This window comes from Neovison vison, chromosome 8 (genome assembly GCF_020171115.1).
Source record: "Neovison vison isolate M4711 chromosome 8, ASM_NN_V1, whole genome shotgun sequence".
Lineage (NCBI taxonomy): Eukaryota > Metazoa > Chordata > Mammalia > Carnivora > Mustelidae > Neogale > Neogale vison.
Window position 1 is genome coordinate 94,436,726 of NC_058098.1, and position 26,743 is coordinate 94,463,468.

The 26,743-nt window shown below is 47.7% G+C and overlaps 1 protein-coding gene across 1 annotated transcript; it reads left to right on the forward strand.

The window, feature by feature from the left end:
- The first annotated feature begins 3,148 nt into the window (after positions 1-3,148).
- On the forward strand, positions 3,149-24,864 carry ACTG2 (actin gamma 2, smooth muscle). Its single transcript, XM_044261406.1, has 9 exons — positions 3,149-3,226; positions 11,374-11,535; positions 12,549-12,677; positions 15,799-15,909; positions 16,159-16,243; positions 18,553-18,714; positions 19,461-19,652; positions 21,543-21,724; positions 24,642-24,864. The coding sequence occupies exons 2-9, from the start codon at positions 11,410-11,412 to the stop codon at positions 24,783-24,785; spliced, it is 1,131 nt and encodes a 376-aa protein (XP_044117341.1). The 5' UTR covers positions 3,149-3,226; positions 11,374-11,409; the 3' UTR covers positions 24,786-24,864.
- The last annotated feature ends 1,879 nt before the right edge of the window (positions 24,865-26,743 follow it).

Here is a 26,743-nt window from a genome sequence, read left to right on the forward strand (position 1 = left end):
CAAGTGTCCATCAATAGGATATAGTTTAAATAATTTATAATATATCTCAACTTTGGAAAACTGTGCTAAGGTTTAAAAAGGTATATGAGTTATATGATTTGAAAAGATATCCAAGAGTATTATTAAGAGTAAATGGCAAGTTTCAGAACAGTTGTAAAAACATATGTTATGATTCCATTTTTTATAAGTAATGTAAAAATGGTAGAATATCTGGAAAAAACGGGAAAGAATATGCATCATACTGTTAACAGTGGCCATCTCTGATTCAGGTCTGCGAAATTGCAGGAGATGTTTGCTTTCTAAAATACACATTTTTGGGACACGTGGGTAGCTCAGTTCGTTAAGCCGCGCTGCCTTCAGCTCAGGTCATGATCCCAGGGTCCTGGGATCGAGTCCCACATCGGGCTCCTTGCTCAGTGGGGAGCCTGCTACTCTCTTTGCCTCTGCCTGCCACTCTGCCTGCTTGTGTTCTCTCTCTCTCTCTCTGACGAATAAATAAATAAATAAATAAAAATCTTAAAAAAAATAAAATACACATTTTTGTATTCTTGAGTTATTTTTTGCACTGATTTTTGGAACCGGGGTGGGGGAGTACACATCTTAAAGGTGGGTTTCCTCGTAAAAAATTGAGTACCTCTGGTTCCTGGTTTAGCCTCTGTCCCCTCCATCCCTTCTCTCCGTCAAAGTCAAGTCAGGCTGCACTTCCTTAAGAATTTCCTAAGAGTTTCAGTTTATTCAGATAGCTTTCCTTTCTGATCTCTGGTCTCCTTGGACCCTGAATCATGACCAAACCCCTTTGATCACAGACTCTTTATTGTTTATCAGTTAACTGTGCCAACAAGGTGTGACCGCCCTGGCCTCAGTGCTGAATGTTTAGAAGGAAAAAGAGCCAACCCTGACACTGTGAAGGGAAACGATGCCCCCTTTATTTTATTTTATTCTTTTTTAAAGGATTTTATTTATTTATTTTTCAGGGAGAGAGAGAGAGCACAAGCAGGGGAGCAGCTGGCAGAGGGAGAAGCAATTCCCCACTGAGCAGGGGACCCGATGTGGGACTCCAGCCCAGGACCCTGGGATCATGACTTGAGCCGAAGTCAGATCCTTATCCAACTGAGCGACCCAGGTGTCCCATGGTGCCCCCATTTAGATTCCCGATCTGGGTGAGAAGAGACTGGATTCCTGTCCCCACCCATGGAGGGAGACTCAGGGGAGGAGCTCGTGACCTGGGCACTAGCTCTTTGCCGCCTCCACCAGTGAGGACTGACAGCACTGAGTTCCTGCTGGACAGCTCCCACCTTGTCTGCTGCCTTGCATGCCCCCTCAGCTAGTGAGGGCTTTTGCAGGGACCTAAAACATTCAGGGAGGATTCCTATTGGGCCTGGAGTTTAGGCTTCACACTAAGCACTCAGGTCAATCACCAAAAGGTAAATATACCTCATGATGGCTACAGTGTCCCTTCCCCACGGGGACAATCACAGGTCCTCATGTAAAGCCTTCCCTAACCTACCCTCTAATCTCTCTCACTCCTTATTCACCCTCCTGTTAATCCTCAGTTCATGAGGAACACAGACCTGCCCCAGGCCATTGTGCCAGGACACCAAAACCATGGAGAACTCCTACGCAGTGTCCCCAGAGTGGGTCCAGTTGTGCCTGTCTGGACAGCTCAAACCTGAAGGGAAATGCCATTCGTACCTGGAAAAGAAATCCCATGCGTCCTGCTCACGTGCTACCCCCACACAAGCTCCTTAAACTTGGACTGAGTCACGGGTCATGGTGGGGGCTTCCCAGGACACCTTAAGCAGGTATTCGATGCATCCTTCTTCTGGTGAAGGGTAGGTATCCTGAGGACCCCCGGAGTTGCTCATTCCCTCCATCTGGGTGCAGCATGAGAATGTGCATTTCTAACAGGTTATCAGGCCATGGTCACGCTGCCTTCCAGGCAGGCTGGGGACCCCACGTGGGAATTGCTGGGTTTGAAGATGGGGTAGAGTCTGGAAGGCCAGTCAGGAAGCTGTGTCAGGACCAGAGCCTGAAGCAGAGTGGGGCTAAAGGGGCGGAAGGGAGGCAGAGCTGAGGGGCATCCCGGAGGGGAGGACACCAAGAAGGGAGCCCAGCTGGTTGTGGAGCATGAGGGAGGGGGAGGCGTCTAGACTGACTTGGGGTTGCTAGCCTGAAGGACCAAAGGGAAAGACTCTGAGGTAAGGAAGCCAGGAGGCACACTAGTGTTGAGGGGAGGGGACAAGGGTTCAGGTTAGGAGGGTCATCTGGGTGGGGATGTCCAAGAGGCACTCGGTAATTTCAGTCTGGATTAGGCATCAGGTGTAAGGACTGTGGGAATGTGGAGCTGAGACAACATGCCACAGAGCTGGTGGCTGACAGTGTGGGAAATGAGACCGCTGCCCCAAAAGAGTACATGAACTGTGAAACGAAGAGCAAGAACCACCGCGGAACAAGCTTGTGAGTCTTGTTAGGTGTGTTAAGGCAGTTCCCTTGGTCTGTAATTCCCAAAACTTGGGAACTGGCAGAGGGAATCTGGTAAGGTAAGGAAAACAATATGGGACAGTGAAGATCCAGAGGTGGCTTAAGGTGTCCAGGTTGACTCAGCCCAGCCTTTAGAAGCTTGTGTGAGGGGCAGCGGGTGAGTAGGGCCCATGGGATTTCTTTCCCAGCTATGGATGGCAAGTTCACTTCAGCTTTTCACTGTCCTGGGCTGGTACCAGACAAGGCACAATTACACCCACTTGGGGGCACAGCGTGGCTGTCCCAGGCCGACCCCAGGGTAGGGGGGCTGCAGGCGGCAGGGCCTGAGGAGGGAGGTGTGGAGGGAGGAGGCCCACTGCCATTCTTGGTATGGTTCTTCTCTCCAGGAGCAGAGCTGCATCTGGCCTCACTCTGGGCAGCTTATAAGGCCTGGTGTGAGTTTTGTTGATGCAAGTGCAGCAAAAAAGGAACAAATCCGCCAGCACCAGAGCTGTTGCCACTGGAGTCCTTTTGCATACATTTTTCAAATGATAATTCACTCTACCCAGCCCCCCTTCCCCACCCCCCAAGGCCGATTTATTGAAAAAACCACCTTATATGGTAATATTGTTAACACACCGTCAGCTGGCCTTTTTAGGGACTCTGTTTAAAGAAGATCCGCCTCTGGGGTTTTATATTGCTCTGGTATTTATGCCAAAGACACAGCAGCCCTCAGACACTGGGAGAAGGACCTCTCGTCCACTCGGTGAGTACTGCACAGCCTCGGGCCAGCCCTTCCTTTCCAAGGTCGCCTGGCCCCCTGGGTGCGGGAGGCGCCTCCAGATTGGCCTAGCTTCCGTGACGCGGGCCCAGATCACACGTGAAGGCACTCTGTGGGCACGCTGCTGCCTTCCAGGAAAAGACATTTCTGGCCACAGGGCTTCCTGGACAGCCCTTTGATCAGGTGGCGGACAGGATATAACACCAGTGGTCTCTACTGACCCTGCTCGCCTGGGCCAGTGCAGAGCTATACGCTCGTGTCCTTTGTCATGACTCTGAATATCTGAGAGGCTGTTTTAGGGGAGCAGAGGCTTTGGTGGTGGTGGTGGGGAAACAGCTTCTTCATGGTGTTTTTAAATCAAAGCCGACAATGGTCCCAGTGTCTGTGAGATGTCTGTGTTGGGAATAGGTGTGTATTTTCTTCAGTCCCCTGTGGCTCTCACTGTCCTCTGCTCCATGATTGGCTGAGATGAATGGAGAATTTTCCCAACCCTGAAGGCTCCAGGGTCACTGGGGGATGTTGGAAGTCAGGGCTGGGGCAGGGGCAAGTGTCCTGTGGCATCAAGCTCTGTTAGCTCTGGCAGGAACAAATGAACAAATCTGAGAGCCATCTAATTCATTCTGAAGGCAATGAAGCCTAGAGAAGTTGAGTGTTGCCCAAAAGTCTCACCCGCCAAAGCCATCATCCACTGCTCCTGTGCCCCACAAACACACACAAATATAATTAAGAGGGAAATGAGACCAGGGGCTATTTCCACTCTGGTGACCAGAGTCTGCTAACATCTGTTTAGGGTTGAAGCACCTTGGTGCAGTGGTGGAGGCCTTGGAGTCAGACTGCCCAGCTGCCCGAGTTACTGAGTGACCTCAGTTTTCTCTCTTGTACAATGGGAGTACTAGTAATAACATCTACTCAGCAGCACTGTTGTGGGGATTAAATAAGATAATACGTTTACAGGGTGCTCAGCTCAGTACCCTCAGGGCCTGGCCCTGAGTGCTCAAACTTTAAGCACCTGGAAGGCTTGTTAAAACATGGACCGTCCTACCCTCCAGCCCAGATTCTGATTTCAGTAGGCTGGAGTGGGGCTGGATAATCTCCATTCCTAGTAAGTTCCCAGGTGATGCTGAGGCTGCGGGTCTGGGACCACACTTTATACATACAGGGAGGCTGTAAGCACTTGCTTTTACTATCTGAACAAGTTTAGACTTTGAGGTTAGCCCTTAGAGTCAAAAAGAGATGGAACTTCCTCTGGTGGAGAAGGATGGGCACTGGAGAAATTGCAATGAGCAGTGGACAGGTCTGGGACAGCAAATGGGCAATATGACATCATGACGTGAGGCTAGAGTTCTTTCCTCCTTCCCTTTGCTCATTCCAGCAACATTATTGAGTACTTACTATGTGCCAGGCACTGTTCCTATTCCTTAGGGACAATGGAGGGGCTTCTGCCATCACTGGGAAAGATGAACAAACAAACATAAAGACAGTCCAAGAGGAGCCCTCGCCTAGCCCAGGAGTTATCAGGGAAGGCTTCCTGGAGGAAGGGGTACCTGAGCTGGGTCCTGAAGTAGGACTAGTCTCCGTGTCAGGGAAGCATAGTCTTTGGACTGTTTAAGTGTCTCAGTTCCACCGAATTTAGATGTCATGGCAGGAAGCATGGAGAACTAAGGTCAGAGGGGCAGGCAGGGCCGCATTATGAGGCCTTCATACACTAAGGGATTAAACAATGGGGAACCACAGAAGGGTGACCGCGAGAGACCTGCCCTTCGAAGGGTCTGCTCTGGCATTTGTGAAGAGTCCGGACTGGAACGGGGCTAGAGCCCTACCGCAGCGCACTGAGGGTCCAGAGCGCCCGGCCTGCGGTGGTGCCCAGGTAGAAATAAGAACCTGAGGATTGGTTGGGAGGGAGGTGGGGGGAAGGTGGGAGGAATGGGGTGTTGGGCGTGGCCTCCAGGGGGGCGGTGCGATTCTCTGAGGCGGGATTGCAGGGCGAGGCTGGGGCTGAGGGACGAAGTAGTCGAAGTATCCGTAGGTGGAGTGAAGTGAAGGTGCCACGGGGTCTGCGGTACAGGTACCCCGCAGGCAGTTGGTCCCGAGGGTCTGGAGCTCAAGAGGAGGGGTCTGGACTGGAGCGGAGCCGGGAGAGCGAGTGAGAGGCCCAAGTAAAAGAACATGCCCAGATTCCTGATGATCAGAAACATTACAAAACAGAAGTCATTTTTCATTTAATTAATTGCCTATCAACCAGGTCAAGATAGCATAAAGTTGATTAGAGATGCTGCTACAATTTTCTGCCACAGGAGTGTTTTTTGTTAAATTATTTCTCTGTGCCAAGCTCTCTAATTGTGTGGATATCTGTGTGTATGCGGATTGTTATAGGCAGCTGCTTAATGTCATTCAAAGCCCTCACTGCAAAATATTTCTCCAACTATTGTTTGAAGTCTCACCATCTGAGAGGCCTTCCTCTTAGGGCTTAAACTTTGCACTGAAGTGAAAATGTCTTTGGAAGCCAGCATAAATTATCATCCCTTCAATAATCATTGATTTGTGAAGTGGGTGGTTCAGCTCCTTCCAATATGACAGACTTCATTCTGGGAGCAAGTTCTGATGGAGAGGGGTAAGAGAGAGATCATAGGAACCTTTTTTTTTTTTTTTTTTCCAGTCCTTTACAGCAGGGGTTGGCATACTTCTTCTGAGGAGGGCCAGATAGAAAGTTTAGGCTTTGCAGGTCTAAAGGTTTCTGTGGCAACTGCTCAGAGCTGTCTTCATAGGCAGAGCAGCCGCAGTCAGTATGTACCTGAACAGGTGTGGCTGTGTTCCAATAAAACTTTATTTATAGGCATTGAAATTTGAATTTCATGTAGTTTTCTTGGGTCCTAAAATATTATCCTTTGGCTTTTTTTGCAACCTTTGGAAAATGTGAAGGGGGACCTGGCTGGCTGAGTCAGTGGAACACATGACTCTTGATCTTGGGGTCACGAGTTCAACCCCAATATTGGGGATGGAGGTTACTTTAAAAAATAACAAAAATGTAAGAAAAAAGAAAAAATGTCAAAATCATTATTAGCTGGCGGGACACACAAAAATCAGTGTGAGTTTGCCGGCCCTGATTTACAATTTATAGAGAATTTCCATTTTACTTCCATTACTCCATTTGCTCCATCATCCCAGGAGACAGAGGTTATCCTTTCCATTTTACAGCTGAGGAAACTGAAGTCCAGAGCGGAAGACCAGGGACAGGGCCATGGGAAGGAGGTGTCTTGAGAGAGGAGAAGGGCAAGGAAAGGGGAATTGGAGGGAACTCTGAAGTCAGATCTTATCTCCTTCAGAGTGACAGATTGGGGGGCTAACATCTCTGCCCTCATACTTGCCTGAGGGTGGCCAGGGAGATGAGTGAGTGAACAAATTCTTTGCACCTATTATGTCTTTGGGTTTTGGCCACCTTGAGGGGCAGGGGTGGGGCCATGTTTGTAACTTTGTGAAGTCCTCAGTGAAGACCAGATGTAGTACGTGTTGAAAGAGCCAGAACAATGTGATTGACTTTCTCAGAGCAGAAAGTGGTTGTGACCCCAGGAAACCACAGTGACTTTGGCCCTGGTTCAGCTGACATGCTCGAGCCCAGCCAGATTACCAGCAAGCAGCTGAGGAAGGTCTAGAATTTCTCCTGGCAGGGACATTCCAGGAGAGCTTGGTTCCACAGTAAAAGCCTTTTTCCTGGGCAGCCTGGGGCCCCATGGAGGCCCCACTCTGGGCCAGCAGCCGGACCCTGCCTTCACCTTTCTCACTTCTCATTTGATTCTGACTTCAAAAAGGCAAATTTAAATCCACCTAAAGTGCTTCAGAACCACATTGTTGACTTGACAGCTTTAAGTTGCTTTGTGTCTTCTCTTAGCCGCTGCTCTGCTTGGGAAAGTCCAACACTCTCTGTGTGAGGGGAGCTCAGGGAAAGACAAAAGGTTCATTGAAAAGCCAGGCAGGCTTGAATTATAAACCACACCAGAAAGAGAGATGCTGAGGGGACCCTCGAGAGAGACCGTCATGGAGGTGCAGCCTTGCATCTTGGCCACCGTCTAGATTTTGGGGTTGTTTTCTTCTCACGGTGGACCACCTGCTAGAGCAGGGAAGTACAGCTGTTTGCTGAGCAGCTTGTGAAGAGAAAGAAAACCACCTCCAGGTGATTCTACATCAGGTCCATATCGCGAGCTGTCATGAGACTGGACTGTGGGGGCACAGGGATCCCAGGGGCAGACGTCTGGGAGGGGCTGTTCAAGTGGTGGGACTGTCACCCAGCCTTTACGGAGCACCTACTCGGTGCTAACACTGAGCTAGGTTCAGGGGCTATAATAAACATAAATCACAGACTATCCACATAAAACACAGACTTAGTCCTGGCATAGGAGGGGTGCAGAGGCTCAGAGAGAGAAATGAACACAGACCCTTTTGTTTAGGGCTTTTGCTGCCAACAGCTCTAGAGAGACAGAGAGGCAGAAGCAAAAGCACCAAACATGGAGAAGTTAGGACAGCCTAAGGTGGTGAGGAAGGTGCAAGCTTCAGGCTTTGGAACCCGTCCTGGTTGATGCCAGCCCTGCCTCTTCCTGGCGAAGAGACCTTGGGCCAAGTTCTTCCACTTCTCTGAGACTTGGTTTCCAAATCTGCAAAATAGAAATAAAAATATCTTCCCTTGGGGTTTTTGTGAAGATTAAATAGATAATCTATATGAAGAGCTCCACATTTTTCAAAATTAAAAATCATTTTTACCAAAAATGGAACCATGGAATATTCTGCTATGTTTCCCCTAGCAATGCACCTTGCACCTTTTCTGTTCCATTAAATATTCTGCTCTCTCCATTGCATGAGGGTTTCTGGCAGTTAGTTTACAAACCAATCTATTATGCTTCTGATTTTGGTTTTTTTAAGCTGTGATAAATCAGCTCTTAGCCAAATCTCTGCACCCACCCCTGATTGGTCCCCAAGGATGAATTCCTGAAAGTGCCTTTGTGGAGTCAAGAGATATGTACATTTTTAAGACTTTGGATAAGTTTTCTTGAGTTCCCCTTCTGAAAAGCAGTACAGTTTGACACTCATGAAGGCAAACACACCTCCCACACCTTTGCCAGCAAGGGTGGCCCCAAGAACCGGTTATAGTATTCCAGCCAGAGGTGCTGGTCAACTAAAGTACTGCTTACCATCCACAGGAGGCTGAGCAAGAGCGATCACAGTTTGCTCATTTAGACTCACATGCGGAAACTCATATTTACTCAGTGAAATATTGAATTTCATATTATTTGATTCGGTTCATGTCTCTGTTTCTTGAGATCTTCTTGGGTTTTGATTCTACCATGTGGCATATTTAATATTACACTCTCTTCCAGCTCTGGAAACTTGATGGGCCTGTGCTCCGTATTCTCATGCAATGCCTTTATAAAAATGTGTGACAAAGGACCAAGAGCGGAGCCCTGAGGGATATTGTGGCCTCCAGGTTGATGATGGTCCGTTAAATTAACACCTTTCAGTGACAGTAACTCAGGCAGCTGTAAATATGCCTAACTGATTGATTGTTCAGACCACGTGGCTTTGTCAATACAGATATCACAGGAGACCTTGTCTGATGCCAAGATCAGGTTAAGCTCAATGTCTCCCACCTTCTGCATTTCCAGCCCACAGTGGTCCTGGGAAGAAAAGGGAAGGCTGTTAGTCTGCCAACATTTGTTATTGGTAAACCCTTACTGATTATAAGAAATCACTGCTTTTTTTTATATATAAGATTTTTAATTTATTTATTTGACAGAGAGAGATCACGAGCAGGCAGAGAGAGAGAGAGAGACAGAGGAGGAAGCAGGCTCCCTGCCGAGTAGGGAACCCAATGCGGGGCTCCATCCCAGGACCCTGAGATCATGACCTGAGCCAAAGGCAGAGGCTTTAACCCACTGAGCCACCCAGGCGCCCCGAGAAATCACTGCTTCTTTAATAACACGTTCTCTAGCAGTGCCTTCTGGAAACCTGCCTACCTTGCATTCAAGAGTATCTGAGGTTTTAGAAATCCGCTTTCTTTCCCGTTTTGAACATTGGAACAAACTTTGCCCATCTTTCGTCTTCTGATGGTTCTTCATCTTCCACTTCTCTAACATGGTGGGAAGTTACGGATAATCTCTGCCATCCAGAAACTGCTCAGACCAGAAATGATACTGTTTGAAGCAGCGAGGTAAGGGTGCTTTCCTTTAGTCTCCACCTCGTTGCAGACCTTGATTTCCCCTTCTGTCTTTTCTTCTGCATGTCCTTCTCCTGTACATCCACTGATTATTTCACTCATTTATTTTGATGACAAAGATTTAAGAGCCCAGTCTGTGCCAGACATGGTGTCGGGCTCACTGAGGAATCACTGGGGAGCATACCAGGGAGAGCTCCCTTTCAGCTTTAAAGTTGTGTTATGAAGCTTCCGCTCAGCCTCGACTTAGCCTTTCTGACCTCATATTCACAGGTCTGTGGCTCTGGCTCCTCTTCACTTTGTCCACCTTCATCTGAGGCCATGGAGGGGCCAGGGTCACAGGTCTCTGTAGCACTTATCTCCTTCCCACCTGTGGTCAAATATTCTGAATGAAGCTCCCACGGGCCCTCCTCCTCAGGGGTCACCTTCCCCCTCCTCTGGACTGCTGAAAATTGGCCTCCCTGAGCCCTAGGCTGGTGCCTTTCCCACTTCCACCCCCCCTACCCCCACCCCTCTGCTAGGGACTCCCCAGGCTGGGAAGCTTCCGTTTTCTCCAGGGGGAGAGGCAGGGGCGGTGCTTCCTGGCCGGAACCCTCTCTCCTCTGAGGGGCTTCCTCCCTGAGGCACTTCAGCCCTTAGGACTGAGAATTTCACTAGAACCACTGCATCGTTTGTCCCTTAATGGCATGTTATATTGTTGATTTTTATTATAAAAGATATGCGAATAGAGTATCCTTGGGAAAAAATGAAAACATCACAGCTATAAGCCAGCACCTCCTCTCCTGGGTCCCTGCCTCCTCCAGAGGTAATCAGGGTGCTCTGTCAGAGACTTCGTTTTTTGCTATGAGTTCATATCCACAAAAAGAAAATGATGAAAAAAACAACATTGTTTCGTTCTTTGAAAGGAATTCAATGTAGAGCGGTCTGGATGGCTCAGTCAGTTACCCGTGTGCCTTGGGCTCAGGTCACGATCCTAGGGTGGTGGGATCGAGTTCCACATCAGGCTCCTTGTCCAGCAGAGGGCCTGCTTCTCCCATCCCCACCCTTTTTTTGTGGACTCTCTCTCTCTTTCTCTGTCAAATAAATAAAAGCGATCTTTAAAAAAATTAAAAAGAACTCACTAGATTGTTTTATAACATAAAACATTATACTCTGCGACTTGCTCACTGAGTAGAATGGTTTAGAAAACTATCCACTTTAATCCCTATAGATCGGCCTGGCTCTTCTCTTGACTTCAGTGTAGAATCCCATAATTTGGACCTTTGAATAGTTCCAAAGTATAAGGTTATGTGTTTCTCGAGTCAGAGTTCCAGTTTCCCCCACCTTTGCCAACACCTATTGAATCTTAACCGTACGATGGATGAAATGGTCTTATCTCACTTGTGCTTCCCTGAGCACTAGTGAGGCCGAGCATCTTTACACAGACACATTTATTTTTTTCACAGTTCTGGGAATTAGAAAGTCTGAGTTCAAGGCATTGGCAGGGTTGGTTTCCTCTGAGGCCTCTCTCCCTGGCCTGAAGATGGCGGCCCTCTTGCTGTGTCTTCACATGGTCTCCCTCTGGTGCGTGTCTGTGTCCTAATTTCCTCATCCAATAAAGCTATCCATCTTACTAAATTAGTCATATTGAACACCAGTCATGTTAGATTAATGAGTTCATTTTACCTTAATTACCTCTCTAAAGACCCTACCGCCAAATACAGTCACACTCTGACATACTGGGGGTTAAGATGTTAACGTATGAATTTGGGGAGTTGGGGGGTGAGGGACAAAATGCAGCCCAGATCAACAGGGTTGAGGGAAGAAGTCCAACTGTCCGTCGTGGAACTGGGCCCTGGCTGGAGGTGGACTAAAGCTCCAAAACCAAGAATCCTGTCTCCAACATGATTTTTGACAAGTGGCTGACTACTTCTCTTCCCCTCCTGCTCCTAAGGTGCTCCAGCCCCTGGTTCACTTGGCCACACTCACCATGTGTGAAGAGGAGACCACTGCGCTCGTGTGTGACAATGGCTCTGGCTTGTGCAAGGCTGGCTTCGCAGGAGACGATGCCCCCCGGGCTGTCTTCCCCTCTATTGTGGGGCGTCCTCGCCACCAGGTATGTGTTCATCGGGAGCCCAGGCACTGAGCCACTAGGAGAAAGTGCCGCAGAGTGGACACTGAACTGAGCTCTCTGGGTGTGTGTATGTGTGTGTGTTGTATGAGTGTGTGTGTTGGGGTTGGGAGACCCTCTTCTGATTAACAGAACAAGGCTTTTCAAATAGCAATACCCAGGACCAAGTGCAAAACATTCCAGGGATGCAGAGATGGTGTTCTGTCTGCCTCAGGTCTGCAGGATTCGTAGGTTTGGAAGAAAAATTTTAAAAATACATGCAAGTAAACAAGACCCTTGCCTTTAAGAAATGTATACTCTGTGAGCTAACTTGAGATCACAGGCTAGCATAGAGTCAAAAGACTTCACCGGGGGAGCGCAAAGGAGGGAGAGATTAAATCTGAGTGGAGGGACCGAGGAAGGACGGACTTGGTAGAAAAGGGATAAGTGAGGGACGCCTGGGTGGCTCAGTTGGTTGGACGACTGCCTTCGGCTCAGGTCATGATCCCGGAGTCCCGGGATCGAGTCCCACATCAGGCTCCCAGCTCCATGGGGAGTCTGCTTCGCTCTCTGACCTTCTCCTTGCTCATGCTCTCTCTCACTGTCTCTCTCTCAAATAAATAAAATCTTTAAAAAAAAAAAGGGGGGGATAAGTGAGCATGAGGATCTCCACATACGGGAGGGGGCGGTGCAGGAGCCAAGATTTGGAGACTTAAAAATGCAAGTATTAGAGGAGGACAAGGACAAGTCCTTTGTGTGGAAGTAGAGGAAGATGTGTGTGGAAGGCCTTACTCTCTCAGAAAATGAGGTCATCTTAGGAGGGAGAAGAGAGCCGAGCCCTCAGGAAAGCCTTCACCTTCTCTCCTCACTGCCTCCACGGTCGTGGATGTCTCTTTCTGTCCTGTCTCCAGGGAAGTCAGATATCTGTCCTATGCGTGTCCTTCTTCAGAGACCCCTCCTGGGGCCCCTGAAGTAGAGCTCTCAGCTAACTCCCTTCTCCCCCGTCTCTTGCACTGCAGGGTGTCATGGTGGGAATGGGCCAGAAAGACAGCTACGTCGGGGATGAGGCTCAGAGCAAGCGAGGGATCCTAACGCTCAAGTACCCCATTGAGCACGGCATCATCACCAACTGGGACGACATGGAGAAGGTATTGGCGGCCCCCCTTTTAGTGTAATAATGCATCATCATGACCCTCATCTCCTACCGGTCTCTGCCCTGTCAGCTGCCTTTAAAATGTTTCTCGTGTCCTTCTTTCCCTCCTGTCCATCCTCATGGCCACTGTCTTGGGGCTGCCACCCGATCTCACTGGGCGGTTGCAGTGGTGTCCTGATTTGTCTCCCGCCTTACGGACCGGTGATTTCTTTATGCTGCCGCAAAGCTTGTCTTTCTAAACACAGATTGTGTCACTCGCCTCCTTGGGAATCTTCAGTAGCTCCTCATTAAGGACAATAGATCCCTAACCCCCTGTCTGGCATCTGAGGGCCTGTCCCACCCAGTGTCCAGCTTCAGCCTCTCAAGCAGCTCCCCCCAGAGGAGGCCCTGATGCCTTGGCTGCCTCTTACAGGCACAAACGGCTTCTCTCCCTTTCATTTTCCCGGTGGTGACCTCAGGTAGGTGCATCCATGCTGGGTTGTTATGCTGATTCTCTAATGAAAATTCTAAGTAGGACTCTCTAGGGTTTTCTGGAAGCATGTGTGTGTGTGTGTGTGTGTGTGTGTGTGTGTGTAGTGTGTGTGTGTGTGTGTGCAAGAAAACACAGAAGTGGGGGGCAATTTTTAAATGGCAGTTTGTGATCCACAAAAACACATGTGTGGAATGTGAATAGAGTCCTTCTAATATTCTTTTCCTAAATTCTGCTGACATTTGTCTGAGAATCCCTATTTTGGCAAGGAGTGCCTTTTGAAGCGTACTAGAGTGCTCATCGAACAGACTGTGACCAGAAGTAAAGAATGTTGCCGTGAAATCTGTAATGCACCCTGCCATTCTCTAAATCCCAGACCTAGGCACTCTGGGTGTGAGATAAATAGAAACGACACCGTAGCTTTCGTTTTGCACCATGGCATGGCTAAGAACAAAGACCCCAGAGTCCGTGGCAGGGAGACCTGGCAGTGAGTTCTTCCTTCCGACCCTCAGTTTCCTCATTTGTACAGAGAAAAGAAAAACTTTTTTCATTAGATTACTTTGGAAATTGAATTAGGTACTCAGTATAATCCCAGGGCATGCAACATACTTCATGCTCAATAAATAGAGTATAGTTATTGTATGGACCTAACAGTGTCTAATTAAAAAATATAATAGACAAAATACTTTAGTATATGTTTTAGCATAGTAGTAACAATGTGTGAACTCTTTATTTTTTAAAATATGTTTTATTTATTTTAAAGATTTTATTTACTTATTTGAGAGAAAGAGAGAGAGAGTGAGAAAACATGAGCTGGGGGAGGGGCAGAGGGAGAAGTAGACACCCCTCCCCCAGCAGAGCTGGGAGCTGGATGTGGGGCTCAATTCCAGGACTCTGGGGTCATGACTAGAGCCTGATGGACTGAACCACCCATGCGCCCCATGTGTGAACCCTTTAAAGAAATTCCTGAAAATATATCATGTGCCTGGTGCACCTGGGTGGCTCAGGTGGTTAAGCATCTGATTCTCGATCTCCAATCAGGTCAGAATCTCAGGTCAAGATCTCAGGGTCATGAGATCGAGCTCTGCCTGGGGCTCCATGCTGGGTGTGGAGCCTGCTTAAGATTCTTTCCCTCCATGTGCCCCTTACCCCACCTCAAGTGCTCATATGTGTGTGCACTCTCTCTCTCTAAAATATATATATATATATATATATATATATATATATGTGTGTGTGTGTGTGAAATATATATTATAAATATATATCTATAGATAATATATTTATATTTATATAATAAGTAGATTAATATATTTATATATTTCATATATAATATTATAAATATTTAAATACACACACATATATTTTGTATACTCTAAAAATATACATATATATGTATTAATTATACTATGTGCTTGAAAGAAAAACACAATAGATGAAAGCTGTGTTTGTGATCATCTTGGGTGTCTTTCTCCCCTCCAGACTTTGAAACCAGGATCAAGGGGCCATATCTGATTCCTACCTGCTCTCCCCACAGTTAGCAACGTCCTAGCCCAAAGCCAGGAGCCCACAATTATATGAGTACAATGGAAGTAGATGGCCCTGAGCCCCGCCTCAGAGGAAATCAGAGCCCTAGGTCCCTGCTACTTGGCTGAACCCTTCTGAAATACAGACTCCTGTTGGGTCGTCTTGGATCACTGGACGCAGTGGGGAAGAAATTACTTCCCCTAAAGCAGTGATTCTCAACAGGAGCAATTTTGCCTCCTGGGGGGCATCTGGCAATGTCTGGAGACATTATTGCTTATCATCGCTAGAGAGGTGCTGCCGGCATCTCGTGGGTGGAGGCCAGGAATATGCCAAACTTCCTGGAATGCACAGGTCAGCCCCCCACATCGCTGAATTACCCAACTGAAAATGTCAAAGTGCTGCGGTTGGGAAATGCTGCCCTAAAGCCCCAGCCTGGCCAGTCACACAGGGGACGGTTCAAGCATAGCTGTCAGGTTCCCAGCAGAAGAGCACACACTCAGCAGCTGTCCTGAATTAAGAAAGGACTACTTAGAGAGGTGTGAGCAGAGTTATGGAACCAGAAAGGGGGAGTTGAGGCACCCATATAGTTAGAACAGAGGAACACTCTTACACCTGTAAGCCTGAAGGATGGGAGTGGGGCAGTGTCACTGGAGTTGGGACAGGGGCTGTCCCATAGGGGTGGGGCTCGTGGAGGACCACACCGTTGGTTGGAGAAACATCCGGACATCTCTCCCTCTTCCCATCCTCTTGCTGGTGTCTTGCATCAGCCAGACATAGCCAGAAGCCAGGATACAAGGAATACTGAGAGATGCGATTGGCCTGGCCCCCACCCCCAGGGGCAGAAGGTGGGAAGAGACAGAAGAGGGGGAAGTTCAAATAGAAATAATCCGTATGCTAAGTATATTGGGCCCCAGGCCTGAGTCCTGTCTGGGCCCCTGTTGGAAAGGAACATAATCTCTAAAGGTCAAGCAGAAATTGCCAGGATTCCACTCCAGAGGTGAGGAGGTCTCCTCTCTAGAACCCAGCCCGTGCTATGAACAAGGTGTCATCTCCCCCACCATGAGCATGCCAGTTAGAGTTTTCTAGGAATCTCCTTGGCTCATTTGACTTTTGTCTCAACCAGATCTGGCACCACTCCTTCTACAATGAGCTGCGGGTAGCACCCGAGGAACACCCCACCCTGCTGACAGAGGCCCCCCTAAATCCCAAAGCCAACAGGGAGAAGATGACCCAGGTAAGAGGCCAGAGAGTCTTAAACATGAACACAAGAATGTAGCATGGATCCCTTCTCCCTTCCATGCATCAGGACGACAACAAGTTCTGAGGACATGCTGTATACGTGGTCTATACCAGGCCCTGTGGGAGGCGGGAGTGGGGTAAATAGACACAGCCCTCTTGCCTTTAATAAGGTTAAAACCATCCTGTGGGCCAAGAGGCACTGTGATTTCTGCCAGATCACCCTATATCTGCATTGTTCTTTCAGATCATGTTTGAGACCTTCAATGTTCCTGCCATGTACGTCGCCATCCAAGCTGTGCTCTCTCTCTATGCCTCTGGCCGTACAACAGGTGAGCAGCCTGTAATCCCATCCCTTCCTGACTCTGGGCGGGGGCAGAAGAGAAAGCTGGGCTCCCGCAGAGCTTCCTGCTCAGGAGAATCAAAGGGACAGCCAAAGTCCAGGGAAAACCCTGCATAGGGGTAACAGAAAGGAATGCATTCAGGTCTACCCGGTGGAGCTGGCAAGGATTTATATGAACCAAGCATAACCAGTATATACAGCAGGGGCCGTTTTCCTCACAGCAGTCAGTCCCTGAGCTTATTCCAAGAATACTGGAATATTCCTGCTCGTGAACTTGTGATGTGGCTATCTGTGTGCCCTTTGTATGGAAAGGTGCTCAGGGAAACAGAGGGAACTTCAAGATAAAGCAATTTCTAATTGGCAGGGGGGTGCCTGGGTGGCTCAGTGGGTTGAGCCTCTGCCTTTGGCTCAGGTCATGATCTCAGGGTCTTGGGATTGAGCCCTGCATCGGGTTCTCTGCTCAGCGGGGAGCCTGCTTCTCTCCTTCTTTCTCTCTGTCTGCCTCTCTGCCTACTTGTGATCTGTCTGTCAAATAAATAAATAAAATCTTTAAAAAAAACTCAGTGGTTTAAGCCTCTGCCTTCAGCTCAGGTCATGATCTCAGGGTCCTGGGATCGAGCCCCACATCGGGCTCTCTGCTTAGCAGGGAGCCTGCTTCCCCATCTCTCTCTGCCTGCCTCTCTGCCTACTTGTGATCTCTCTCTGTCTATCAAATAAATAAATAAAAATCTTAAAAAAAAAATTTAAAAAAAATTAAAAAAAAGCAATTTCTAATGGGGATTTGACAACTTCCATGAACATAGCTCAACATTCATTCATTCAAGTATTCATTATTGGTTTGTCCATTCATTCATTCATCAGGTATTTGTCCATTATTCCCTACCATGGGGCAAAGACTACACCAGCCCATGGCTGCACACCAACAAGGAAGACAGCCCTGCCGTCACAGAGCCAACGGTCTAGTAGGGGGAGCAGGGCAAACACAAAAGATAATTTCACTGCTGATGACAAGGACAGTGATGGGGAATGTGTGATGGTTCTATAACTTACTCGATTGTTTTACCATTTCTCTACTGCCGGGCTTTATGGTCATCTCCGGTTTTTATTTTTTATTGCAAAATATGCTCTGATCAACGCCCTTGTACACGTCTAAGCTCCTGATCCCTGGGTATTTATTTTGCTTCTGGCCCTTACTGAACCATCTTATTGTGCTAATCATGTCTCACTTGGTTCTCTTGGGTCTTCCAGGTATACAGCCTCATCATCTGCAAACAATGACAATTCTGTTTCCTTTTGATAATATCTCTTTTTCTATTTTCTGTCATATTGCTTTGGCTAGAACATCTAGGACAATATTAAATAATAAAGCAATAATAATATTATACTGTTTTTCCATCAGTTACAATATGGCTTTTGGACTGAGAGAGATTTATTATCATATTGAAAAGCTCCTTTCCCTCCATGGTTTATTGAGTTTCATCAGTAGGGAATGTTAATTTTTTTTCACATCAGCTGGTTTTTATAGTCCCTTCCAGATCTAACATTCTCCATGCATGTGCATATGGGTTAGTTTAATGCCAGAAGGATATGCAAATTATCCAGTCTCCCTTAAAGAGTCGGCAACTAAGATGCACATTGACAGATATGCAGTACAGTGAAAGTGGTTTTTTTTTTTTAAGATTTTGTTTATTTTATGGGACGCCTGGGTGGCGCAGTTGGTTGGACGACTGCCTTCGGCTCAGGGCGTGATCCTGGAGTCCCGGGATCGAGTCCCGCATCAGGCTCCCATCTCCATGGGGAGTCTGCTTCGCTCTCTGACCTTCTCCTCGCTCGTGCTCTCTCTCACTGTCTCTCTCTCTCTCAAATAAATAAATAAAATCTTTAAAAAAAAAAAAGATTTTGTTTATTTTAGAGAGAGAATGAGAGAGAGAGAGAGAGAGAGCTTGAGAAGGGAAGGGTCAGCGGAGAGCCTGATGCGGGACTCGATCCCAGGACTCCAGGATCATGACCTGAGCTGAAGGCAGTTGCTTAACCACTTGAGCCACCCAGGTGCCCCAGTACTGTGAAAGTGTTTTAAGGAATACAAGAAGGGAAGATATTTTACTTGCCTTCCAAAAGGCTACAGTCTCATTTGGGAGAATAAATGAAGTACACAAAAAATATTACTGATGATCCTTATGGTGGGTGAATTTTCTCAGCTGCTGGAGAAAAATATGGTAGTTGAAGACCATTTGGTGACTGGTCCCAGAAAGACAAAAGGCAAGAAGTTTTCATAGGTCCTATCCCCTCTCTCCATAGGCATCGTGCTGGATTCCGGGGACGGTGTCACCCACAATGTCCCCATCTATGAGGGCTACGCACTGCCCCATGCCATCATGCGCCTTGACCTGGCTGGCCGTGACCTCACTGACTACCTCATGAAGATCCTCACAGAGAGAGGCTATTCCTTTGTGACCACAGGTATCCAGCCCGTTTCCTGATTTTGACTTGAGCTCAAACCAAATCTGATCTGGGACCAAACGTTCTCTGATGAAAAGTCTGTGGCCCCCATCCTCAAATTCTCTAAAGATAGATGGGGAGGATTCTAGGCTGGAACTGGGCCTCTGGACAAGACAGATAGTCAAGGCGGCCTTATTTATGGCAGAAGATTCCCAACTGAGATGGTTTCGGGATGGGGACAAGGCCTCCTTCTGTGCCCTTTCACAGCATTCCTTCCTTCCCCAGGGACCTGCTATCTCTGGTTTTTACGGGGTTGAATGATAGTAAAAATCTGAGGATGCATTTTGTTACTGAAGGGAACTTATGGTTTCTCTGAGGACACATGGAATAAATAAGGTCTGAATTTCTAAGAAGTTGTCATGGCTCAGTGCCCAGCCCAGGCAAGAGGAGACTTTAGGCAGGAGCTTTCCTAGATTCTGTAAGATCACAACAAATCCTCCTACGTCTGTACCAGTACTGTGTCCTGTAACGCCCTCAGGAAGGCCCGTAGCTTTGTCAGGGCAGAGTAGAGACAGCAAGGAGAAAAGCCCATGCGAAGTTTTGCCTAGGAATTAAGATTTTGGACTTGCACTTTAGGAAGAGCAATGAAAAATTAACATTTGTCCTAAAAATAAGTCCAAAGTAGAAGAAGAGTTTTTCATGGAGATCAAAGTAGGACAAACTAACAGAACAGAGGATCTACTTTCTGTCATTTCTTCTCTTTCTAGCCGAGCGAGAAATTGTGCGAGACATCAAGGAGAAGCTGTGCTATGTGGCCCTGGACTTCGAGAACGAGATGGCTACGGCAGCCTCCTCTTCCTCCCTGGAGAAAAGCTATGAGCTGCCAGATGGGCAGGTCATCACCATTGGCAACGAGCGCTTCCGCTGCCCCGAGACCCTCTTCCAGCCTTCTTTCATTGGTGAGGTGCTGCCCTCTGTCCCTGCTAACTGGGAGTGGAGGGGGTGAGGTGGAGGAGTGGGAAAAACACCAGGAGTCACGCACACTTTGTTTATAGTTCATACATAGCCCATATTTTTCCAGAAAGGGCCAAAACACATCCACAATATAACCAGATAAAATCTAACTTTTATTTATTTATTTTTAAGATTTTATTTTTTTTTAAGTAAGCTCCACACCCAATATGGGGCTTGAACTCACAACCCCAAGATCAAATGTCATATGCTGTACTGACTGAGCCAGGCTGGTGCCCCGATAAAATCTAATTTTAAATAAAAGGATAGAGAAATCAAAATAAAAGAAAAGCAGAATAGGGAATATAACATAAAACTAAGAATAAGGCTAATACACAAAACACTTCTTGGATTGAAGTCACCGGGGCCAAAACCCATAGCGGTAAGCAGGATGGGTTTGGGGGTCAGACCTGGTCTTGGGTCCTGATCCTGCCCCTTTAAAGTCTGTTACCTTGGACGTGTTACTTTCTTCAAACCTCAGTTTTCTCATCTATAAAGTGGAAATAATGTTTAGTGCCAACTGGATGGGGCCGCAACAAGGACTAAGTACAAGACTATTTAGTACAAGGACAACTACTCTCTTGAGGACTGTGTGGGAAGAGTTGTGCCTGTAAACAAATGTTAACAGACAGCAGTAGCACATAGCAGCTGAACAAAATGATATAAGCCTAAGAGATCAGTAAAGTCTTCTTAGGGAAGGCGAACATTTGAGCAGAATCTTGAAGAATGAGTATCATTCGATGGTATCTGGGGGCAGAAGGAGTGCAGGGTGGCAAATGGCATTCAAGGCAGATAGAAGGGTTCATGTGAAGACATGGAGGTGTGCAAGGTCATATTCTACTTGGGACATGATGAGAGAAGTGTGTGTGTGTGTGTGTGTGTGTGTGTGTGTAGAGAGTTGCTGGACCACACCAAGAGTGTAGTGGCTAATCATATCAGCAATGAGATCCCTGAAAGCTGTGAAGCAGCCCTGTAGCCAGGTTAGGTATGTATTTTAGGGAGATTCCTCTAACCTCAGTGTGAAACTGTTACATGGAGGAAAGACTAGAGGTGGGGAGGCCAGAGGTGGGCATGAACTAGTTTGGCCTACAGGCCTTCCACTGTGGAAGGCCCCAGCAGCAAGCTAAGGTAGCTAGATGTAACCTGTAGATAAGGGGGGGGGCTGTCAAAGATGACATGATAGGTATACCCATGCAATGGAACATTTTTTTTACAATAAAAGAGATTAAAGCACCAACACACACTCTAACATAGATGCACCTTGAAAACATGGGTTGCAGTGTGAACATGAACACGCCGTTAAGTGATAGGCACCAGATGCAAAAGGCTACATATCGTAGGATTCCATTTATATGAAATGTCCATAACAGACTAGTCTATAGAGAGAGAAAATAAATTAGTAGTCCCCTAGGACTGGGGGAGGGGTGAAGAGGAAGATCACAGTGTCTACCAAAGGGTATGAAGTTTCTCTTTGGGGTGTTAAAGATGTTCTAAAATTAGATTTTTGGCAATGGTTGCACAGTCCATGAATCAACTAAAAACTACTGGACTTTGGAAGGGTGAATATTATGATATGTGAATTATAACTCAATAAAACTTGAAAAAAGATGACTCAGTGAAAGTGTTCCCTTAGAAATATGCCTCAGCTGATCAATGTGAATGATCAATCGGAATAGGAGAAACCAAAGGCCAGCTGGAGATCTGATTCTGTAAACTGTCTGGGAGGTGATTAAGGGTCTGAGCTAAGGTAGTTGCAACAACAGAAGGATCCCTTGAGGAGCTGGAGGTGTGGGTATTTATGAGTTGACAGGTGCTGACTCTTACTATGACCTGTGTAGGCATGGAGTCCGCCGGGATTCATGAAACCACCTATAATTCCATCATGAAGTGTGACATTGACATCCGCAAGGACTTATATGCCAACAATGTCCTCTCGGGGGGTACTACCATGTACCCTGGCATTGCTGACAGGATGCAGAAGGAGATCACAGCCCTGGCCCCCAGCACCATGAAGATCAAGGTGGGTCCTGCCCCCCAGATCCCTCCACTCAGTCCTTGGGATAAAGACTTGCCTGCCTGGGAGATGTTCCAAGTCAGTCTGCCTGGCCCATAGATCGGTGGCCTCCTGGGCTCAGCATTCTCCTGGTCTGGGACAGATTCCATCTCAAGGGATTATGTTCCTCAGGCACTGATGAAATGGGGACATGTAGAGCATGGGATCTCAAATGTAACCCTATGATGTCCTATGACAAGGGGTGAGAGAATTTGGGAGGAAGAGAATATTGAGGGGCTGATGATGCAATCAAGAGGAGGGAAAGGGAGGGAAGAAAAGAAGGAAGCAACGCTACATTGTCTTTAGACTTTAAAAGGGATGTGCGTGTTCCCCCAGAGGAGGGTGAAAGTTCCAGAGATAAAGTTTGGCGTGGGGCAGGCTTCTGGTTCAGACTCACAGTGACATCACTTGATTCCTGGGCAACCTGTGATCTGTTGTGTCCTCTTGGCTCCCGTCCTCCCCATGCCGCTACTCAGCAAGGCGGCTCACTGCGCAGAATGGGCCTCATCAGAACGTGAGAATAGGGGCCCTCTTGTCTTCAGCTTCTCTCCAGCCTCTGGTCCCCAAGTAACCATACAGAGCTTTTTTTTTTTTTTTTTTTTTTAAGATCTTATTCATTCATTTGACAGAGAGAGAGAGAGAGCACACAAGCAGGTGGAACAGCTGGCAGAGACAGAGGGAGAAGCAGGCTCCCCACTGAGCAGGGAGCCCAGTGTGGGGCTAGATCCCAGGACCCTGAGATCATGACCCGAGCTGAAGGCAGAAGCCCAACCAAGCCACCCAGGCGCCATACAGAGCTTTTTAGGGCTTCTAGGAACTTTGCAGCTAGCAGGTTTAGAAAAGGAGTTGGGAATTGAATAGAGATAACAAATAGGTTGAGAGTTACAAAGTCTCACAGTAAAGTTGGTCTCTGGGAGTTCGCTACATCTGAGTGTATTCTAAGAAACTTTTTCACAAAGGAAGGCTGCCCCAGGGCTTCCCCTGCCTAGAGGATGGTGCTCAGCAAAGGCGAGCAGAGCGGGTTACCAGAAAATGGGTGGGAGCCTGTGGGCCCTTCTCACGGGGAGCCACTGGGGCAGCCACGCTTCCTGAAGCTTGCCACACTGGGGACATGGCGCCAGGCCCAAGGCAGGGGCTTTTTACCAGGACCATTAATTACATCCCACCTCACCCCCAGATTGTGGCTCACCAGATCCAGGGCGCCCCCATCGCCTACACCGATAACACACAGAGGCATTTCCATGCATATCCCAATTTGTGACCCACTGCCCTGAGTTTAACAGCATGTGCCAGCCTTCAAGCCTTGAGCCTTCAAACTTCAAGGTTTAGAATCTAATCAGGAGACATGATTGCTGAGAGGGCAATGTAAATAAGACATGGCAGGGGTGGGGCACCTGGGTGGCTCAGTGGGTTAAAGCCCCTGCCTTCGGCTCAGGGCGTCATCCTAGGGTCCTGGGATCGAGCCCTGCATCAGGCTCTCAGCTTAGCAGGGAGACTGCTTCCTCCTCTCTCTCTGCCTGTCTCTCTGCCTACTTGTGATCACTGTCAAATAAATAAAATCTTTTTTAAAAAATCAGAACTTTAAAAAAAAAAAAAAAGACAGGAGGAGAGGAAAGGGCACTCAAGGAAGGGGAAATTAGACCGAGCAAAGGTGCCCCAGGGTGTGTGTGCGTGCAGGTACGAACAGCCCAGCCAAATGGGACAGCCAGATTTGTGTAGAGGAACTGGGGAGATGAGACAGATGTCGAGGATATGGAAGAAGAGAGGTGAGGTGAGTTGGCACTGAGACGGAGGACCCCAGCCCAGGACTCTTCTCACAGCCTGAGCCACACAGCAATAATGTGACTGTACTGGTCCTTGAGATATCAGTCCAAAGAGCGACCGAGTGTCTTTGTCTGGTTGAATAATAAGATAACTTCTCACAGCTCTTCTTCGGCAAATCCATGATCTCTGCAACTTAGGAAAGATGTAGAGAGGGTCTAAGAAGACAAAAACAATCAGTTCCGTGTCCTGTTTTCTTCTTGCCCTGGATTCTTTGACCCTTTAGTGGCTGTCCCTCTGGATCCACATGTAGGTGGTGTTCAAAGTTGTCTAACTGGCAACCAATTTCTAGAAGCTAAGCTCGGGACTCCCAGTGGCAGGGATGCACCATGTGTCTCTGAACTTGAGAACTTGTTAGCTACCGGTGGCTATCAACAGATGAGGTTCAAGACAGGGTCTGAGTGCTCTGGCTGACAGGATTGGCAGAAGCTCTGCCTCAGCTGTTCACACAGCCGAACTCCAGGCGAGAACAGAGAGGTGCTGTCCCTGTCCATGTTTGTCTTGGTCATCTATTGCCGAAGAGCAAGGAACTGTGAAATCTCAGGGACATAACCTTTATCACGTTTATCAAGTTTATCACGTGTGCAACTGCAGATCAGCTGGGAGTGAGCGGTCTAAGTCAGGCCTGGTTTGGCAACTCTGCCGGGCTGGCCAGCTCGGGTCAGGTCCAGAGCTCTCCTGCCTGGACCCAGGCTGAAGGGTCAGCAGCCTCTTAAGGGAAGCCCTTCTCATCAAGGCAGATGCACAGCTTCCTGCCTGCGGCACATTTCAAGTTCCTGTTTGTGTCCTATCGGCCAACATCCCATCCCTCAAAGCAAATACAAGCCCAACCCCAAAGTCACAAGGCAAAACAGTGTGCCCTTCCCATGGGGGGGGAGGACTGAGGGCTGGAATAAAGATTTGAACAACAATCTAATCTACCCCAAAGTTTTACCCTGTTTGTTTCTGAAGGTGGAGGCGGTCCTTATCTGGGGCAGCCCAGCACTGTGATGAGAGGATCTCCTGGACGAGTTCCCTATTCCCTTGGGCACTAATCGTCATTCACCACATTTATTCTTTGCAGATTATCGCTCCCCCAGAGCGGAAGTATTCGGTCTGGATTGGAGGCTCCATCCTGGCTTCTCTCTCCACCTTTCAGCAGATGTGGATCAGCAAGCCCGAGTATGACGAGGCAGGGCCCTCCATTGTCCACAGGAAGTGCTTCTAAAGTCAGAACAGACTCTCTGGGGTTCCCCTGGAGACTGCTCTGTTACCCGTCATGAAACATTAAAACCTGCAAAGCCTTACTTCTCGCGTGGGGCTTTTGTTTTCCCCCACTCTGGACTTTCACACAGTGCTGAGCGCTTTTCACAACTTATTACTCATCCACACAGTGATCCTGTGAGATGCATGTATTCCCATGTTACAGATGAGGAAACTGAGGCTCAGAGAACTTAAGAACTTGCTAAAGACCAGAGAACCAAGATTAAAATCCAAGTGTGTCTGACTCTAAAGCTAATACTCTTAACTGTATTAACCTTGTTTCCCTTTCCTTGAACATGAGTAAGAATGAGGCTAGATGACTCTTGGTGGCAGGTAAAGAAACAAGAACTTTCAGCGGTGGAAGTCCTTGTACTCAAGGGCAACACACAGAACACTACCGGAAGGGGAAACACAAGGTTTATAGGCTGTGACATAAGAGTGATTCAAGCACAATGTTTGAATTTGGGTGGTAGAAGGTCCTAATGGGCTTAAGATCTCTATGAGGCCCTTTGTTATTGAGGATTAGGCTGTATTTTGCCTCAAAACTAACCAAGAAAGGAGAAGCAGCCTTAGGAAGAATTTTTTTCTTGACCTCCTCTTCTCCTCCTCCTTCCTCTTCTTTTTCTTCTCCCCCTCCCCATCTTGTTCTTGTTCTCCTTTTCCCCTTCTTCCTCTTCTCCTCCTCCTCCTTGTCCTTCTCCTCCTTCTCTCTCTCACTATCTTTCTCTCTTGTTATTTGTTCCCCACTCCCTGTCCTTAGTCAATTCTGTTAAAATGTCACAAGTATTTACTGAATTTTGGGCATCTGTTATGGGTAAGGCCACATGGGACTTATGTATCCAGCAAAGATGATTCCTGCCCATCAAAGTATCATTGCATAAAGGGGGGGCACATACACGACAATGATTTGAGGTGAAATAGAAGCACCCATAAAGTAGGACAAGAAAACAGGGTAGGGGCGCCTGGGTGGCTCAGTGGGTTAAAGCCTCTGCCTTTGGCTCAGGTCATGATCTCAGGATCCTGGGATCGAGCCCCACATCGGGTTCTCTGCTCAGTGGGGAACCTGCTTCCCCCTCTCTCTTTTCCATGCCTCTCTGCCTACTTGTGATCTCTCTCTCTCTCTCTGTCAAATAAATAAATCTTTAAAAAAGAACAAGGGTAATAATAATAGCATTGGTTGAGTGCTTAACTATGCAAGGCCCTAGGTTAAGAGCTTTCCATGGACTTCCTCACCATAACCCTATTAGCAGGTACTAGGACCATTCCCATTTTATAGCTAGTTTATGAGTTAATTTGTTCAACCCAGCTAGTTAATAGCAGAACTAGATTCCCACTTTTGCCTGGTGTACCCTTCACTATCTCTACCTACTCACGTCCCATCCTTGATGCTCTTTGAGCAGATCCCACTTGGCTGTGAGCCTTCCCAGACACATCTATTTGGAAACAGTGGAAGTACACAGACCTCAACATCAAGACAAGCTTCCTCTGCCATCCCTGCACTTGCCCTCCGAGGAGGTGTGGAGAAGCATGTTTTACAAAACTCCCTAGTGGACTTAGGTCTAAGACAGTTTTCCCAAAAGCAGACCCTGAAGTGAGGATACGCAGGCAAGTGATTTAACAAAGTGCTTGCTGGGGAAACCAGTGAGCAGAGTAGGAGACGCAGGACAAGAATGGAGAGGAAGCCCAGCAGGGAACCTCTCAGAGAGAGTTCCACAGAGGATGGCTTACCTTGATCCCCAGGCAGCTCTGGTGTAAAAGCTTGACTGGATGCCACTGGGCTTTTGCCCTGGCCTATCAGTAATTGGGGAAGGCGCACTCTGAGGGAAGGTAAAGTCCCAGGCTTTCCACAGAGACTGAGAAAAGTCTCCAGGAGGCCAAAGGCAGTCTTGCAAAGAAGAGCTGCCGGCACTGGCTATTGGGAGA

Bases quoted from the DNA above. Each gene is read 5' to 3' on its own strand.
- ACTG2 (XM_044261406.1), top strand. From the start codon at position 11,410: ATGTGTGAAGAGGAGACCACTGCGCTCGTGTGTGACAATGGCTCTGGC. The intron at 16,244-18,552 runs GTGAGCAGCCTG...CTCTCTCCATAG, and splicing joins TGCCTCTGGCCGTACAACAG to GCATCGTGCTGGATTCCGGG. The intron at 19,653-21,542 runs GTGAGGTGCTGC...TGACCTGTGTAG, and splicing joins CTTCCAGCCTTCTTTCATTG to GCATGGAGTCCGCCGGGATT.